Source organism: Saccopteryx leptura, chromosome 3, assembly GCF_036850995.1.
Source record: "Saccopteryx leptura isolate mSacLep1 chromosome 3, mSacLep1_pri_phased_curated, whole genome shotgun sequence".
Taxonomy (NCBI): Eukaryota; Metazoa; Chordata; class Mammalia; order Chiroptera; family Emballonuridae; genus Saccopteryx; species Saccopteryx leptura.
The window spans coordinates 289,067,633-289,087,539 of NC_089505.1; the positions used below are offsets into that span (position 1 = coordinate 289,067,633).

The window sequence follows — 19,907 nt, forward strand, 5'->3', positions numbered from 1 at the left end:
CTCTGGAAGGGAACATTGCAAACATGGAAGTGGTTGTTTCAGGGAAATAAAATGGCTGATAGGACTTGAGGTTGTCAAAGGGAATGTTACTGATGCGGCTAATATTTTCTTTCTTTCTTTAAATGGTAGAGTATATGTCTCTAAACCTTGTTTATAATTCTTTAAAGCTATAAGCTAGAGCCCAGAGCTCCTGCGCGGTAGCTATGCCAGAAGGACATGACCCGGACATGGGAGTGCTTGCATAGTTGCTCCCACAGTTATAGAACCTGCTGTCTTATCTGTAGTTTACTTCAGCAGATGCAGGGTCACGCATGCGTAAATTCTTCCGCACTGTATAAAACTGGCCTTAAGAAATAAAGTACGTAGCCACTTCTGTAACTTTCCCCCATGTCGACTCCTTGTGCATTCTTTTCCCTTGGCACCGCCTCACCTTCCAAGGGACCTCATGACCCTAACAAGTGGCCCAGCGAACAGGGTGTTCAAAATGAGGTGAGTGGTGCAGGGGAATGCCCTGATCCTGTGGAGGCACAAGCCGGGGTTGGGAGCAGAATTTTGGCCCCCAAGCTCATTGTGGTATCCAGTTGCAGCATATCTGGCGAACTAGACGTTGCCAGAGGACTGGGGCACAGTACATCCCTAGCCAGAGGGGATCTGGAGAACTTTGAAGCAATTGGAGCCAAAAGCCCCTGCAGCCCACAGAGAAGGGGCGGGCCAAGGTAGCTTGGCTACAGCGCAGGGAGGAGAGCTCGGAGCAGTGCCTGAGCAACGTGAATATCTGCATAGACAGCGGGGCTGTGTACCGGAGCCTGACACTGTAGTTACCCTGCGAGGCTGCTTAGGATTGGCTTATTGGCCACTGCCCTTGTAAAGAAACGAGATGTAACAGGACCTGTAGAAGCATGGCTAACAGGAAGGAGCGGTGATTTACCATGTTTCTAGTCATAGACCCTTGCAAACCTTTGGTAATGATGCAGATACCTTGGCACAAGTCCAAGCAACTGTGCAGACCCCAGAGCCAGCCGCAGTTGTGTCATGGTTACACAAAAAGCTAGGGCATATAAGGGCTCGTACAATGGGCCTTGTGCAGCACTAGGGACTAATTGTTCCTCGGGCAGAGGCCAAAGAGGCCGTGAGGCAGTGCCCATGGTGTGCGCGGCAATACCCACGGAGGAGGCGCCTGGCTCCCACCCCAGATCAGATACCTAGGGGAGAGAAGCCACTGCATTTGTGGCAAATAGATTACATAGGCCCCATGCCAGAAGACCAGGAAGTCCAGTATGTCTTCACAATAGTAAATACTGCCTCCGACTTGGGATATGCCTACCCTGTAGCCAGGGCTGATCAGGAGCTTACCACACAAGCTTTAGAGGGCCTTTCAGCAGCCTATAGCCTCCCAATAGCAGTTGCAGATGACTGAGGGACCCCTATTACTGGGCAAGCCACCCAGAGGTGGGCCAAGGACAGGGATGTGCACTGGAAGTTGCATGTGTCATATTGCCCTCAAGCTGTAGGCATAACTGAACATTTCCACAGGCTGTTGAAAGAGAAGCTGAAGGCAATGGTGCTCTCCGGAAAGCAGTAGAAGCAGCAGCTCCCCATCGTGGGGCAGCTGCTGAATGGGCAGTCTCGTCACAGGAAAGAGCCCTTTAGATCAGGTGCTGGAAGGGGCAACTCGTTGCCTTAAGGTGGCCCCTTCTGGATCCATGGACCTGTATATACAGGTACAGGACGAAGCCTTAATGCTACGGGCTCCATCCACAGTGGCCCCAGGACAGGAGGAGAAATAGAGCTAGCCATAGAAATTAGAGGCAGAGGGGTCTCCATGGGTAGTATTACTGGAACCCTGGGGAGCAGGCCTAGAGACAGGCTTAACCCTCGCACCCTAGCTTGCCAGGTGGCTGGTGGAGGTGCGAACGGCTTTCCCTACTACAGCTCCCTCCTCCCTTCTGAGAGGCGTGGTTGCCGTAAGACTGTGGCCAGTGCCCTTGTACACAGTAGCTCTTAGTGAAGGGCCCTCTCCCCCGACTGCAGGTGTACAAGTCTGGTATCACCTACTGAGAGGCCCTTCGATACCTGCCACCATTCTATCACAGGATGAGAGGGTGACTTGCATTCTCCCTGAGGGACCGGACTTGCCTATGATGTTTTCACGTTCTGCTCCGTCATATTGTCCAGGTTGCTTATATTAGCAGGCATAGCAGGGGGACTAGTTTTGTCCTGTTGTTCCCTCTACTACTGTTGTAGCCCCTGGGCCCAAGGGAATTCCCTGAGGAAGAAGGCCAGGCTCCTCAAACTCTAGGGCAGCGGTTCTCAACCTGTGGGTTGCAACCCCGGCAGGGTCGCCTAAAGCCATCGGAAAATACATAATGCATATCAGGTATTTACATTCCGAATCATAACTGTAGCAAAATTACAGTTATGAAGTAGCCACCAAAATTATTTTTTGGTTTGGGGTCACTGCAACATGAGGAACTGTATTGCGGGGTCACGGCATTAGAAAGGTCGAGAACCACTGCTCTAGGGGGACAGAGTGTGAGAGCCCAGCTGTGAGCTAGAGCCTGGAGCTCCCGCACAGTAGCTATACCAAAAAGGACATGACCCAGAAGTAGGAGCACATGCTTCGTTGCTCCCACAGCTATATAACCTGCTGCCTTATCTGTAGTTTACTTCAGCAGGTGCAGGGTCGCGCATGTGTCAATTCTTCTGCACTGTATAAAACTGGCCTTAGGAAATAAAATGCGTAGCCGCTACTGTAACTTTCCCCCATGTCGACTCCTCATGCATTCTTTCCCCTTGGCACTGCCTCACCTTCCAAGAGACCTCTTGACCCTGACAAAAGCCTATAGAAGGAGGAAAAATATCTTAGTGTTAGTTTAATGGGTTAATTTTTTAAGTTAATCTGTCACAATATGAGTATTTGTTATTCTTTGTATTTTAGGCCGTGATAGCCAATATTATAGGCTTAATAATTTGTACTTAAGGTATCTGTATAGTTTTAAACCTTGCTTTAAATTATGTACCCTTTTTTGTTTGTGTAATTAGAAATTTATAAATACTGTTTAATATTTAATTTTGGGGAAAAAAATTAACTGTATTAAGTCTTCTAGCTCACTTATTTGAGCCTAGTGAGACACTGATAACCCTGGCAGTAGCTAGATGTATACATAAGGAAATATTTTTAGTTTCCATGAGGCTAGTTGAGCAATTCCCAGCATATGAAATGACAGAAAACTAGTTGTCTTTGGTCAATAGTACAAAATTCACAGCTGAAATAATGCCCAGAAACAAAGTAAGTAAGAAGTGAAACAAACTAAAATTAAAGGACATTGATTACATACTGTCAGATCTTTATTCACTAGGGGATCTATTTAAGATTTTAGCTCTCTCTAAACAAGTTGGAAGCTTTTTTCCTTGCAATTTTTATTGCTATTTAATCTGAAAGCTACCTGATAGAAAAAAATCTCTTTAATCTGATAGTGGAAATATTTACTAGAAGATGATTTTCTCACGTTCAGAGCTTTGTAATCTAATGATTGTTATAGAGGTGAAAATAAATTGTGCAACACATCTTGTTTCATGTTCTCTGGATCCAGAAAGTTAACACTTTTATAAAGAGATGATGTCACTAATATTAGTGCTATCTGAGGCAGAACCATTCTTCAATGTCTAAGTACTTTGGAAGATTCACCACCACATACTGATATATGATAGAATGAGAATATAGTAGATAAGGCATTTAACAAAGTAGGCTGTAATTTTTTTTTTTTTAAGAGAGAAAGAGAGGGATAGACAGGAAGGGGGAGAGATGAGAAGAATCAACTCATAGTTGCAGCACCTTAGCTGCTCATTGATTGCTTTCTTATATGTGCCTTGACCGGGGGGCTCCGGCAGAGCCAGTGACTCCTTGCTCAAGCCATTGGCCATGGGGTCGTGTCTATGATCCCATGCTCAAGCCAGCGACCCCAAACTAGTGAGCCCGCCCTCTAGCCAGATGAACCTGTGCTCTAGCTGGGTGAGCCCACGCTCAAGCTTGGGGTTTCAAACCTGGGTCCTCAGCATCCCAGGCCAATGCTCTATCCAATGTGCCACTGTCTGGTCAGGGAGGCTGTAGTTTCATCTTTGATTTTTTTTTCTGTTCTCTGCTTTCATGTTTACTGCAGCATGTTGGCCGCCTGCAAGACCGCTCAAGAGATAACCCAGTTATCACAGGAAGGACAGAAAATGTTTGAGAAACTTGAGAAGTCCTCAAAACCTGTTGTGGCTGCCATCAGTGGATCCTGTTTAGGAGGAGGACTGGAGGTAAAGATATATTACAAAGTCACTGTTTAGCTCATTGGTAGGATTCACCAGCTGTAAACCTTTGGGCTACTGTTTTACTTGAGAAAAGCTGGAGAATCAGCTTTCTTTTTCATTATCCAACGTCTGGATCTGTTTTAACCCTTATTCTTACAGCACAGAGCATGTGAACCAAAGTGTGATGTTTTCATTTATAAATTGAGATGATTTCAACCAGATCTCTTAGGGCCCTTTCAATTCTAAAAACCTGGTTCAGGTTTGCAGGGCAAAGATTCAGAAGTATGATTCATGCTATTGAGCTTCCTAAGCCTAGTTGAGACACAAAGCATAATACATGCATAAGTGTTTTGTGAGTAGTAAAGACATTAAATAATAAAAGATTTGAGAGATGCTTGTTAGACTAGAGTGTGTAGGAAAAAAGAAAGGGTAAAGAAAATAACTTTTATCGAGCATTTATCCCATGCTAGGCTGTCTGCTATACTCTTTCACAATAATTAATTAAGGAAACCTGTGCCTGGTCCTAAACGATAGGCAGAATTTGATTAACTAGCAGTGCTCAGCAAACTCATTAGTCAACAGAGCCAAATATCAACAGTACAAGGATTGAAATTTCTTTTGAGAGCCAAATTTTTTAAACTATATAGGTATGTACATTGTTATTAATTTAATTAGGGTACTCCTAAGCTGGCCTTTGCACCCACACTCAAGGGGCCAAAGAGCCACATGTGGCTCGTGAGCCGCGGTTTGCCAACTACTGAACTAGAGTAATGAGAACAAAGCGTTCCACATACGGTGAGGTGTGAGTAGACAGGGATAAGCGAAGCCTATTAGGACATCATGAGTAAGTCTGTTTGATTGAAAAGGAGAGTTTCTGTCAGGTACAGGGCTTCTTAACCTGGGGTGCATATACAGTTGTGTGTGCATTGTTCTACTGAGAGCTTCCATAGCTTTCAGCAGATTTTTAAGGAAATCTGCGACCAGAAAGAGGTTAATAAATTAGGGGGAAAGTATGAAATAAGACTGGAGAGGTAAATGGTAGAAAGCATCAAATGCCAGCCTAAAGAATTAGTTTATTGGATGGGCACATTCCTGCTCTAAAGAAGTAATCTGTAGACCCTCACCAATCCTAAAATGTTATAAAGTTACATTTTCTAACGTTCTAATTCTCTTTCATTTGTTTGAAGCTTGCCATTTCATGCCAATATAGAATAGCAACAAAAGATAGAAAAACAGTATTAGGTACCCCTGAAGTCTTGCTGGGGATCTTACCAGGAGCAGGAGGCACACAAAGGCTACCCAAAATGGTGAGTTTAAGACCCCCCTGTGAACCTTAGAATGCTGTTACTTATGTCTCTAGATCTATTTCCACTAATACAGATAGCATAATATGGGTATTCGTTGTAGAATTTAGAAACCAGATAAAATATGAATATTTAGGATCAGTAACAGATTTTTATTCCTGGTATTTATTTTTTCAGTTCTACTTTTAACTTATTTTTTCAATTTCTTGATTAAAATTATTAATCACTATTCTTTATTAGTCCCTGAAGAAGGATAAAACGAAATAAGATACATGTCTTGCCTCTCTGGAGCTTATAGATCAGTTTGTTCCTTCTCTGTGTGGTACCGCTCTTACCAGTTTTTGCAATTCCATGGGTCCTACTTCATGATAAATGTAAGAGGCAGACCTTTGCCCTGATTTGGATGATTTCGTTGTTGTATTCTATAGAACCAAAAGAGGCCCATTGGAGTCTTGAATTCTTAAGGGGAGGGTAAAGACAGACCTGGAGGCTGCAGAGCAGTGTTCATATCAAGCTCCAGGACTGCTGAACCTCAGCTTGGGGCTCTATAGATTCCTCAGTGAAAACGAGGCTCAGCAAAAGTACTCTTTGGAGGGAAGTTGATAAGAGGTGGGCACAGAAAAATAGGAACATTTTCTGGTGTTAATTTCCTGATAATAAATAGTGTGCATTCCTTCATAGGAATTGTCAAGAGGATTTATTGAAAGAATGGCTAAGCCAATGTGTGTATAGAAAATAATGCTGAGTTTCTTTTATTTTGTTATAGCTGGTATTTGAATGTTGCTAGAAGCCATTCCTCTAGTACCTACATAAGAAGCCCTTAGCTAAGTTCAGTTTTTGTTAAGCCTAAGATTCTTTCTAAAAACATTGTTGAAACTATTAGGTTTTCAGCCTCCACTAGTTCCAGTATAGGAATTTTAGATACTATACATACATGATAAAGAAGAAACTCAAAATGACATAAATACATAATTATAGGATACATGAAATTATTTCTCCACCTTATTAATTCTTTTAGACAGGAATCTTGCATATTGAATAAAGATATTATTGCTGCAGCTGAAAATTTCTAATCCCAGAAGTTACCAAATATGTATCAATATGTAAAATAGAACTGATTGATAAATAGCATAAAAATCTGATTTGCCTTTTCTCATGTTAGTATTTATTTTGCTCAATTGATTGACTTGTAAACTGATTATCACTCTGATCATTCTCCCCTTATGTTCTGATCCTTGCTTGCATCTTAGGTGGGTATACCTGCTGCTTTTGACATGATGCTAACTGGTAGAAATATTCGTGCAGACAGAGCAAAGAGAATGGGACTGGTTGACCAACTGGTGGAACCGCTGGGTAAGTTTTAGCATGCCTCAGAGTTGGGCCTACAAAGTTATTTATTTTCTTTTTTTTTTAACAGAGATAGAGAGAGAGTCAGAGAGAGGGACAGATAGGGACAGACAGACAGGAAGGGAGAGAGATGAGAAGCATCAATCATCAGTTTTTCATTGCGAGACCTTAGTTGCTCATTGATTGCTTTCTCATATGTGCCTTGACCGCGGGCCTTCAGCAGACCAAGTAACCCCTTGCTCGAGCCAGCAACCTCGGGCTCAAGCTGGTGAGCTTTGCTCAAACCAGATGAGCCCACGCTCAAGATGGCGACCTCGGAGTCTCGAACCTCGGTCCTACCGCATCCTAGTCCAACGCTCTATCTCCTGCGCCACCACCTGGTCAGGCTATTTATTTTCTTAAAGAGTTAATTATTGGTTGGAGTAAAACTCAGGTTCTTAAAGAATTAGTCATCATTCTGAGGAGTGAAGTTATCTAAAAGTTATAATACTAAATCCTTGATAGAATTCACTAGTAAAATTATATAGACTTGGGAGTTTTCTTTTGGGAAGTTTTTTACATATGAATTCAATTTCCTTAATAGATATAAGGCTACTTGGGTCTCCATTTCTTTTTTCTTTTTTTTTCTTTTGTTTGGAGAGAGAGACAAGAAGGGAGAAATGAGAGCATCAACTAGTAGTTGCATCACTTTAGCTGTTCAATGATTGCTTCTCATACAAGCCTCGACTGGGGGGCTCACCCAAGCCAGTGACCTCGGGGTTTAGAACCTAGGACCTCAGTGTCACAGGTCAATGCTTTATCTACCACACCACCACTTGTCAGGCTCGGTTCTCCATTTCTTGAGTGAGCTATGGCTATTCGTTTTTTAAAGATTTTGTCTATTTCATTTAACTTACCAAGTTTATTGCAATAAAGTTGTTCATGATACTTCATTATTGTAATATCTTTATATCCTACAATGATGTCTCTTCATACGTTTTCTCTTTTTTTCTGATAAGTCTGGCTAGAAATTTATCAACTTTATTGATTTTTTTCTAAGAACCAGCTTTTAGTTTCATTGATTTTTTTCTTGTTTGTTTGCTGTTTTATTGGTTTCAGCTATCCCTGTTTTTCTGCTTGCTTTTGGATTTCATTTACACTTTTTCTAGTTTCTTAAGGTGGAACCTTATTACAGCATTGATTTTAGGTCTTTCTTCTTTTGAACATAGCATTTAAAGCTATAAATTTTCTTTTTTGGCACTGCTTTATTTTAATGTTATAGTTTCACGTTTGTAAATGTCAAAATATTTCCAGACTTCTGCCCTGGCCAAATAGCTTTGTTGGTTAGAGCATCATAAGGCATCATCTGGATGAGGACAGGTTGCTGGTTCGATCCCCAGTCAGGGCACATAAAGAAACAGATTGATGTTTCTGTCTCTCTCTCTCTCCCCCACGCCTTGTCTCCAAAATCAATTTAAAAAGATATATTTTCAGATTTCTCTTTGATTTCTTCTTTGACCCAGGTGTAATTTCAAAGTGTGTTGTTTAATTTCCAAATATTCAGGGGGTGTTTTGGATATCTTCCTATTACTGACTTCTAGTTTAATTTTGTGGTGGTCAGAGTACAGCTGGTTCTTATTTGCAGATTACCCATCTGAGAGTGCATAGTTTGTGACTCCTCCACCTACCAGTCTCTGGTCTGGCATGGAAGCTGTGCTGAAAGTGGGTGCTAGAGCCTTTGGCTTTGGCATACCTAGGTTTTTGCCTACCTGGGACTGATCTAAGCCTGATTTGCATTCCATTCTGTTGTGTTCATTTTTACAGGACCAGGAACAAAACCTCCAGAGGAACGGACACTTGAATACCTAGAAGAAGTTGCAGTTACTTTTGCCAGAGGACTAGCCGATAAGAAAATCTCTCTAAAGAGAAACAAGGGATTAATGGAAAGTGAGTGTTGTTATTAAAGAGCAAAGGTGGCCCTGGCCGGTTGGCTCAGTGGTAGAGCGTTGGCCCAGCGTGTGGAAGTCCCAGGTTCAATTCCTGGTCAGGGCACACAGGAGAAGCGCCCATCTGCTTCTCTACCCTTCCCCCACTCCTTCCTCTCTATCTCTTCCCCACCTGCAGCCAAGGCTCCTTTGGAGCAAAGTTGGCCCGGGCGCTGAGGACGGCTCCATGGCCTCCGCCTCAGGCGCTAGAATGGCTCTGGCTGCAACGGAGCAACGCTCCACGAGCATCGCCCCCTGGTGGGCATGCCGGGTGGATCCTGGTTGAGTGCATGTGGGAATCTGTCCGACTGCCTTTCCACTTCTAACTTCGGAAAAAATACAAAAAAAAGGAAGCAGAATCAAAGCTTCTTTCCAAAGAGTTTAATTATATTTACTATAAATTTTAAGTTAGAGATGAATGCAGTATTTACTGGAAGCCTAAAGTCAACCTTAAGGGGTACAACAACTCTGCTCTAGGGTACCATTATATTATTACAACACCCAGCTTTAGATTTATCAACATAATCAAACTATGTTTAAAGAAGTGCTTAGATTGAAATTTTGATTTTGTATATTAAAGAGCAATTGATTCAGATAGCTAGAACTACTGCATATTTATGGAGTTTACAAAAAAGAAACTAACAAGAAACATTTTTTGCCAGTAAGATTCTAAAAGCATTTTACCTTACAGAACTGACGTCGTATGCCATGAGTATTCCATTTGTCAGGCAGCAGGTTTACAAAAAGGTGGAAGAACAAGTGCGAAAGCAGACCAAAGGCCTTTACCCTGCACCTCTGAAAATAATCGACGTGAGTCTTGCCCGTGCTCGCAGTTTTCTTATATATTCTCCCTTTGTATAGCATAGTACTCTTTATTGCCATTCTGGACCATGTATGCAGTACAAAAATTTTTAATTCTGCTGTTAAATTACTTACCAAAAGTAAGGGAAGACTATAGCAAGCTATAAGAACTCGTATAAATTGATGTATTTGGGGACATCCAGTGCCAGCGTACTTACTAGTTAATGAGTTTTAAACTCTCAGTTATAAACCAGGACATAATCTGTGTCATACCAGTAATATCTAAGGCCAGTAAAATATTGAGCATTTAAAAAATGCAGTTGAAGCAAAATTGATGGCTATATATTTTTTTTAATTTTAATTTATTGTGTTTACATGGATTCAAGTGTCCCACTGAACATAATACCGTCACCATCACCCGATGGCTATATTTTATCCTTAGTTAAAAGTATTGTCAGGACCAACAGTGTCTCATTGACTTCCCCATTGCCATAATTAGAAAAAAAGATATAATGATATAGAGAAGTACTAAAAAGAATAGAGATTAGGTGAAATGATCATAGAGCTGAAGAAACTTCTGTCTAAAGGTAGATTTTTTTTAAATTTAATTTTATTTATTTTTTACAGGAACAGAGAGAGAGTCAGAGAGAGGGATAGATAGGGACAGACAGACAGGAACGGAGAGAGATGAGAAGCATCAACCATCAGTTTTTTGTTGCGACACCTTAGTTGTTCATTGATTACTTTCTCATATGTGCCTTGACCGCGGACCTTCAGCAGACTGAGTAACCCCTTGCTTGAACCAGCGACCTTGGGTCCAAGCTGGTGAGCTTTGCTCAAGCCAGATGAGCCCGCGCTCAAGCTGGCAACCCCGGGGTCTCGAACCTGGGTCCTTCCGCATCCCAGTCCGACGCTCTATCCACTGTGCCACCTCCTGGTCGCCTAAAGGTAGATTTTAAAACAGAACTCTCGGCTCTGGTCATGTAGCTCAGTTGGTTAAAGTGTCATCCTGATCGGCCAGGGTTGCAAGTTTGATCCTGAGTCAGGGCATATACAAGGATCAACCAATGAATGCGTTAGTAAGTAGGACAACAAACTGATGTTTCTCTCTCTTTTCTTTCCTCTCTCTAAAAATCAATAAACAAATAAAAAAATTAAAAAAAAAAATAGGAAAGACTTTTTGATCTGGAAAGTCTGAGATTAAGAGAGCTTATAATTACAGGCCTCAAAATTGAAGAATGAACCAGTCAACAGAAACCTTTTGAGCAGAAGGCACTAAAACATAAAATATGAAACGTGATTCCCTACCTCCTCCATTCATCCCACAGTCTGGGCTGGGAAATTAGACATATTTATAGGGTAAGGCAGACAACAGTGTAAGGGTCATTATAAAGCAGCATAACATTGTCAGATAAACAGGACAGGAAAATTGCTGAGTGCACAGAGGGTGGAATAATCACTGTGAACCAAAGAGATCAGGAACAGTGAAATTTAACGAGCCCTGAAAAATGGGTAGAGAATGTGGGAAAGGAGTGGTGCCAAGCCAAGGAGGGCGGGCATGTTGAGCAAAGTTACGGAAGGTGGAAAGCAGCAGGCTCCTTAGAGAACCTTTAATGAGATCAGTTTCTGTAGGAAGACAGGGAAATGTATAGAAAGGCAGATCAAAGCTAGGTTTTTAGAAGGTTGGTCAATAATGAATTAGGAAATTTGACTTTTGCTCTATATAGATCACAAAGAACTGTCTTCATGGTAGTGAGTAAAGATGGATTAGAAAGAAACAAAGTAGAGCTCTCTTGGTAACCCAGACTTGAAGTTATTTGAATAAGACCCATGGTTATGATAGTAAAAATAGGAAGGTAGTAAGAAACTCACTGAAGACAGATATGAGTTAAGTTTCAGAAGTGTTGAGTATAGATATTTCAGGAAATTCAAGCAACAGGAGCATAGAGGGAGCTGTCAATTATGGGTGTAGAATTGTTTGTTTTCTTAATTTGTCATTTCCATAAGGTATGGTGATTGAGTTCAGGGTCATTTCTTCATGTTTTATACTTGCCATTTTACTTAGGATAGAACTTACCCCAGATGGTAAGTTGAACTTCATAGAGTCCATGATGAATGTGATAAGCAAGACGAGGTGTCTGAGGAAGAATGCCTGGAGAGAGACAAGGGCTGACAGTGAAACTTGGGGGATCTGCCTACATTTAGAGAACAGGTGGAAAGCGGAAGAGTGATTTAAGTGGACTTGGAAGGGGTGACAACAGCTCTGTCTCTAACAAAATAGTAAGGTTCAAAGGTAGATAAGAAAGTGGAGTTTGAGCTGTGGAACCTCTGTTTTCCTATTCTGACTTTTTTATTCTTATTTTCTTCTATTTTATTTCCTTACATTTTATGATAGGTTCGGCACTGGCCTCAAAGATGAATTAAGTCAGTCTTAAATAACCTCGTGCTCAGTCCTCTCTCTTTTCTCACTCCAATCTAGTCTTTAAAAACTCATTAGCCTGACTGGTGGTGGCACAGCAGATAGAGCATCAACCTGGGACACTGAGGTCCCAGGTTAGAAACCTTGAGGTCACTGGCCTGAGCGAGGGCTCATCCAGCTTGAGCAAGGGGGTCACTGGCTTGGCTGGAGCCCCCTGACCCCCACCCACCCCACTCAAGGCACATTTGAGAAGCAATCAATGAATAACTAAAGTGACACAGCTACAAGTTGATACTTGTCATCATCACTCTCCCTTCCCTGCTCTCTCTCTCTCTCTTAAAAAAAAACAACAAACACTAACAATGTTATTCAGCATTCTGGTGCATCTCGCCAATCCACTCCAACAATAAACAAGTATATTGTGTGTTTTAGGTGGTAAAGACCGGACTTGAGCAAGGGAAAGAAGCTGGCTATCTCTCTGAATCTCAGGTAAAGTTATTTTCTTTCAACTTTTTAATAATAGATACAAGAAAACCAAAGATCTGAAACTATACAAAACTGAAAAAAGAATAAGTAGCCAAAGCCTAGTAAAATTTTTTCTCCAGGGGTTGTCGTTTCTTCTGATTATCTTCACGGGCAAGTAGATGCAAGAAAACCTTGGTAGCCGCCAGATATTTGAACTTGTTCTCAATAAGGAAGGTGCAACTAGGAAGAGCAGGGGCAGACTTAGAATCCTCGAGTGAATAGCTTGGACACTTTGTTCTGTAGTCAGGCTGGTTTTGTTGTGATAAAATGAATACCTTGATAAAAAAGTATGGTCCTCACTTGTTGGGGCTTAGAGATAAAACTTGGAAGCCCAGCTTCTCTTTTGTGAATTAGAAAATGAAAGGAAATGTTTTATACCCACTAAAACAAGGAGAGAAGGGACACAGGAACCAGCTTCTCCCCCTTTTGCTTTCTGAGTTGGTAATGTGGCAAATGTAAGTGGTTTAGGTTGTTTGTAAGTATTAAGCAATCATTGAAGAACGATAGCTCTTTGATAACAGGACAAAAGGTGTGCAAAAAGCTTTAGGACAAGTTCCAGAGAAAACGTCTTGTGCTTTTCTGCTTATTGCAGTGTACTTCTGACTTACTCTTTTCCATCATAACCAGCTTGTACATACCCATATGTACATTAAAATTGAAGTATATTTTATGAATCAATAATTGAATGCAGTATGCATTCACTCAGTATTTCCTGACTAGTTTACTTAGCACAACCCACTAAAATCATGACCACTGATGGATTTCTACCCACAGCTTGAAAATCACTGGTTTATTGAGTAGAACCTACTAAATCAAGATTAGTAAAGCATTGATTTTGTAGAACATTGTTTCATGTTTTATTAGGACACAGTAGCAACTTTAATAGGGGAATTTCTTTGAAATACTATTTGAAACCATGTAATTGTGCCAACAAATTCTGGTAATATTGGTGATGACAATAACTAGTCATTTTACTAGTGTTCTCATTTAATCCCCACAGTACTGTAAAATAGGCTTTGACGTTCCCATTTTAAGGATAAAGAAAGCCTTACAACTGAGAAATGGCAGAGCCAGGATTCAAACCCTGTCCTGTCAAACCCAGACTCTAAATCTCATGCTCCCAAACCCAGACTCTAAATCCCATGCTCCTTACCACTAAGTTGAAACTTGTCCTCCATAGGTGGTAAGGTCCTTTTTAAAGTGGTAGGTGCCATTTGGGCCACCTGCTACAGTGGAAGGAGAGCTGGAGTTGGAGTCATACTGCTTTGTGAGGCTGAGGCAGTGCGACTTTGGGCAAGGTCACTTAAGTTTTCTGGGCCTCCTCTTCCCAGTCTTTAAATGAGAGAGTTGGTCGAGATGATCATGAAGGTTCATTTTTGCTCCGACACTCGAATCCCTTGTTAAAGGTTACCCCAACTCTGGTGTAGAGAATGAGAACTCAGTTAAATCCAAAACCTTTTTCAAAGCAGTGGTTGGAAAGTTCTGCAGATGGGAAGAGTGAAGAAAAGACACATCAGCAGGAGACAGACTTCTGCAGCAGTGGCACCACCGAGACCCCTGAGGAACTGGGCTCTGATCCACAGAGAAACCGAACCGAAGGATCCACACCACTGAGACTGTTAAGTTTTACTTTTTCTTGTTCCTTTTTTACATTTCAGAAATTTGGAGAGCTTGCAATGACCAGAGAATCAAAGGCCTTGATGGGACTGTACCAGGGTCAGGTCCTGTGCAAGAAGAATAAATTTGGAGCACCACAGAAGGAGGTTAAGTAAGTTAAATTCTACCTAGGAGCCCTATGGGTTTCACTATGTGCTAAGCTTGTAGATGTCTTTGAAGATCTGCAGACCTAGATTTATATTTTTAATCTTGCCATAAACTCCTGTCCTGAGCACATTAGATCCCTATTCCTACCAAGAACTTTCTGGCTTTCAAAGTTATGGCTGTGCTGAATTTTCTCCAGACCTCTTTAATGGTTCCTGTAGAGGCTTTCTTTTTTTTTATTTTTTTTTTGTATTTTTCTGAAGCTGGAAACGGGGAGAGACAGTCAGACAGACTCCCGCATGCGCCCAACCGGGATCCACCCGGCACGCCCACTAGGGGCGACGCTCTGCCCACCAGGGGGCGATGCTCTGCCCCTCCGGGGCGTCGCTCTGCCGCGACCAGAGCCACTCTAGCTCCTGGGGCAGAGGCCAAGGAGCCATCCCCAGCGCCCGGGCCATCTTTGCTCCAATGGAGCCTTGGCTGCGGGAGGGGAAGAGAGAGACAGAGAGGAAGGAGGGGGGGTGGAGAAGCAAATGGGCGCTTCTCCTATGTGCCCTGGCCGGGAATCGAACCCGGGACCCCTTGCATGCCAGGCCGATGCTCTACCGCTGAGCCAACCGGCCAGGGCCTGTAGAGGCTTTCTTGACCCATCATTGATGTTTTCCAGAAGTCTGGGCTAGGTCCCCTATTCCTGAACCAAGCAAATACACTATGCCCTGTTTAATGATCTTGTCTCTCCTTGTGACTTTAAGATACCATTTCTTGGAACTCACACTTCTCTTATTAGAAAACAAAAGCTTATTCTAATTGCCAAAGGCTTGTCCTTCTTTTTTGCTTACAACCTAAGCATTTGAGATTCTACTTGCCTGTTTCATATCTTTTCTCTTCAGCAAGCAATGTTATGCTTCCTAAATAGCTCTTCAGTATTAAAATTTAATAATGCCCCTAAACTCACCGTCTTGCTTAGTGGATATCAACCTGGATGATATTGCCCCCAAAGGACATTGGACAATGTCTGGAGATTTTTTGGTTGCCACACCTGGGAAGGGAGGGATGCTACTGGCATATAGTGGCTGCAGGCCAAGGATGCAGCTAAACATCACATCCCCCAGTGCACAGGACACCCTGACAACAAAGAATTTTCCAGTCCAAAGTGTCAGAAGTGCCAATGTTAAGAAATATTGTTGTAGCTGAATTATAGCGAGGAATTTTTAAAAAGCAGCTAATGTTACTACCTTCTTTAACTCTTCACCTTTAATGAGATTTCAATCCAAAATAGAAGGTAAAATGGATAAGAAGTCTGGATGAGAGATTAAGTGGATTGATTTCCAAATGAAATGCGGTCATAACTACTTCTACGGGTCTGGTCGCATTTGTCCCACATAACACTGACAGTATCTTGCATTTGGTGGGTGAGGTAGATTACTTCATTTGACAGCGGATGATGATGGCCACTTAAATCTGCCTCCTTTCACAGGTCCTGTGGAATCAAACAAGTTAACAAGGACAACAAAGCCACCCATTCCCTATGCGCAGCATTAATAGAGGGCAGCTAATGCTGCTAATGTCTGGTTTTGTAAGGGGATTGTATTGTAACAGGAAAGAAAGGAAACAAAAGACAAATATAATAAAGAGTCTTGAAAAGTCACAAAATCGTGAGACACACTAACTCCTAATCCTATTCCATCTCTTCACCTTATCCTTTCACTTAAAAAAGAAAAAAAGAAAGGAATTAAGGAGACTGCACTTTGCAATAGAAGAGGGTCCTCTTAAATTTAGAAACCTAATTAGCACTCCAGACTTCTACTCCTGTCTGCATATAGTAATAAGAATTATATGCACTGGAGAAGGTGTTGTTGGAGAAGCAGATGGTTGCCTCTCCTGTGAGCTCTGACTGGGAATCAAACCCAGGACTTCACATGCTATGCCAATGCTCTACCACTGAGCCAACCAACCAGGGCCTCTTTTTTTCTTTTGTGAGCTGCTTTATATAAATTCTTACCCATTTTATTGAGTTACCTTTTTTATAATGAATTTGATATTTCAAATAGATTTTTATTTTGTTTTAGAGAGATGGGAACGGGGAGAGAGAGAGATACATTGATTTATTGTTCTACTTATATATGCATTCATTGGTTGAGTCTTGTATGTGCCCTGACTGGGGATTGAATCCACAACCTTGCTGTATCAGGATGATGCTCTAACCAACTGAGCTTGGATTATTAGTTACAATTGATATATGCATGTTGTTCTTATTTCCCAGTTTTAATCCCTTTCTATATGTTATAGATTTTTCCCTATTCTTTGGTTGTCAGTGTTGTAGAGTCATCTAACAGTTTTTAATTTAATGCAATAAGTGTTTCAATCTTTTTCTGCCCTATATTTTATATTTCTCTCCACTATTTCTCATTTTTCTACTATGTAACACTCGCCATATAAATATTTTTACTATTACTAATCTACATTTGAAAGACGCTCCCAGGACTTGAAGTTAGGTTTTCCTTTTGGGTCATGAATATGATTTTTTATTATAATAAGAATTATTAGGAATGAAATATTATTCTATATTACTACAACTCTTTTAAATATAGCATGCTGTAAACTTGGCTTGTTATGAAAGAATTTGTAAAAAAATAATTTTTTTTTAGTTAATTACTATGGTAATATCCATATTATTCCTAAACTATGGAAAACTAAAAAGAGTAATCAGATATGATCTCTGGCCTCAAAACCTTTGAACTTAATTAAAGAGACAAAAATAATGATCATGAAGTCATTCCAGAATACTGTGGAGTAAAACAAGTGGTCAAGAGGAATTCAGAAGTGGAAGAGGCAGGAGTATGTGTGCATGGAGGTGTTTGAGGGAGGGGTAAAGTCTGGAAGCAAAGAAGCCATCAAAGAGACTTTTGAACTAATCCAAGTAAGGAGTGATAAAGGCTCAGATTTCAGGAGAAATGAAAGATGACCAGAAAGTGGTAAAATCACTAACAAAGAAGTCATTGGAAGAAGACAGGTTATTGGAAAACAAAAATACTCATGTTGACTTAAGCATAAACCAGGCTGTTTTCTTTTCAGTGATCTCCAGCATGATTAAAGACCAATATAATTCAGTCTTCTTGGGTAGATTAATACTTTTTTTTTAATTGACTTTTTTGGGTTTAATAAAATTGTTTAATAAAATTATATAGGTAACAGCCTGACCAGGCAGTGGCACAGTGGATAGAGCATCGGACTAGGATGCAGAAGGACCCAGTTTGAGGTGTGAGACCCTGGGGGTCGCCAGCTTGAGCTCGGACTCATCTGGTTTGAGCAAAGCTCACCAGCTTGGACCCAAGGTCACTGGCTTGAGCAAGGGGTTACTCGGTTTGCTGAAGGCCCATGATCAAGGCATATATGAGAAAGCAATCAATGAACAACTAAGGGGTCACAACGAAAAACTGATGATTGATGCTTCTCATCTTTCTCTGTTCCTGTCTGTCTATCCCTATCTGTCCCTCTCTCTGACTCTCTCTGTCTGTCTCTATTAAAAATATATATATATATATATATATATATATATATATATGTAACAGATACACAATTTTAATGGGTAGGCCAATTCTTATAGACCTAATAGATTTTGGCATTTAACTTTTTTTCTTTTCCCGAAGTGGGGAGGGGGCAGGCAGACAGACTCCCACATGCCCTCTTCCAGGATCCACCCAGCATGCCCACCAGGGGGCAATGCTCTACCCATCTGTGGCGTTACTCTGTTGCAACCTGAGCCATTCTAGCGCCTGAGGCAGAGGCCATGGAGCCATCCTCAGCGCCCAGGCCAACTTTGCTCCCATGGAACCTTGGCTGCAGGAGGGGAAGAGAAAGAGATAGAGAGAAAGGAGAGGGGGAAGGGGGAAGAAGCAGATGGGCGCTTCTCCTGTGTTCCCTGGCTGAGAATTGAACCTGGGACTTCCACACGTCGGGCTGATGCTCTATCGCTGAGCTAACTGGCCAGGGCCAGCATTTAACTTTTAAAATCAATCATTTATTAAAGGGGTGTGTGTGTGTGTGTGTGTGTAAGCGAGAGAAAGAGAGACAGACAGATTCAGATGGACAGGAAGGCAGAGAGATGAGAAACATTAATTCTTCATTGCAGCACCTTAGTTGTTCATTGATTGCTTTCTCATATGTGCCTTGATTGGGGGGCAGGGGCTCCAGCCAAGCCAGCGACCTTTGGGCTCAAGCCAGCAACCATGGGGTCACATCTGTGATCTTATGCTCAAGCTGGTGAGCATAAGCTGGCAACCTCGGGGTTTTGAACCCGGGTCCTTGGCATTCCAGGCCTGATGCTCTATCTGCACTACCACCTGGTCAGGCAAGGTATACTTTTATAGATAAAAATTATTTGAAATTCCTTATTGTGCCTACTTTAGTTGGTTTATTGGATGATAACTTGGGCAGTCTCCCACTTCTATTGAAATGATTAAAAGTTGTTTACTAAAAGTCATTTTATCCTTTCCTTTCAGGCATCTAGCCATTCTTGGTGCCGGGTTGATGGGAGCCGGCATTGCCCAAGTCTCCGTGGATAAGGGCCTAAAGACTATACTTAAAGATGCTACAGTAGCTGGGCTGGGCCGAGGACAGCAACAAGTGTTCAAAGGGTAAGCCTACTTTCTGTCTTTGCTAAGAGTTAAGAGTTTTTTTGTTTGTTTTTTGGGGGGTATTTCTGCTGTCACAGACTCCTTTTTCCTGGACATGATAAGTACTAGATACTGCATAGTTAAGCCATGTTTTCTTTGATTATTGGAAACACTAATTCCTTCCTTCGCTTCATATTGTTACAGATATTATAACCAGTGTTTTTCAGAATGGTTAAACCTTTTGTTGGACCGGCAGTCGAAAACCTCTGTTATAAACAATTAGCACCACTGGACTATAGTCTTTGAGCACAGAAGAAAAAACTTTATCTATTATATTTTTAAATGCTGTTTATTTTGTGTGTTCTGGTATCAGACTAGAAATTCTGGTGTTTGTGAGTTCTGACAGCTTCCATGTAATAGCTGTGTTATGGAACACAGTAACGGCAGGACTGTCTGTGGAAGGACTGTGGTTAGGGTGTGAGAGGCATGGTGGCCGCACATGGAAGGTAGGACTGGGATCAGAACTCCTGAACCTTGTCGTTCTGACTGGCATTACTGTAGAGAAGCAGTTAATTGATTTGGTTCCACAATGTCTGAGGCTTTACAGGACTGTCTCCATCTTACTTCTGAGTTAATGACGGGTAAATATTATTCTCCCTATTGCTCGCCTCCCCACCTCTCCCCACACACAGACACGCTGCCTGTTCTGCAGAGGGGAAAGTGGAGCAGCAGCCCAGCCGAACTGGGAATTGGTTGCAGCTCAGTTCTCTGCTCCACTCTAATGGATGAGCTGGCTGCACTTAAACTGTACTGCATGTGACATTTAGCTGAGTGAGCATTTTTTGTTCCTTAAATGGATTATGTAGCTTCAGCAGGT

At 41.8% G+C, this 19,907-nt stretch overlaps 1 protein-coding gene across 1 annotated transcript in view; it reads left to right on the forward strand.

Moving 5' to 3' along the window:
* The window catches only part of HADHA (hydroxyacyl-CoA dehydrogenase trifunctional multienzyme complex subunit alpha), a 45,020-nt gene that overhangs the window by 15,528 nt on the left and 9,585 nt on the right, over nt 1-19,907 (forward strand). Inside the window, exons 5-12 of the mRNA XM_066378712.1 lie at nt 4,161-4,299; nt 5,481-5,600; nt 6,848-6,950; nt 8,748-8,870; nt 9,600-9,718; nt 12,561-12,617; nt 14,312-14,421; nt 18,917-19,051. Coding sequence (XP_066234809.1) covers nt 4,161-4,299; nt 5,481-5,600; nt 6,848-6,950; nt 8,748-8,870; nt 9,600-9,718; nt 12,561-12,617; nt 14,312-14,421; nt 18,917-19,051 — 906 coding nt within the window. The remainder of the gene's footprint in view (nt 1-4,160; nt 4,300-5,480; nt 5,601-6,847; nt 6,951-8,747; nt 8,871-9,599; nt 9,719-12,560; nt 12,618-14,311; nt 14,422-18,916; nt 19,052-19,907) is intronic.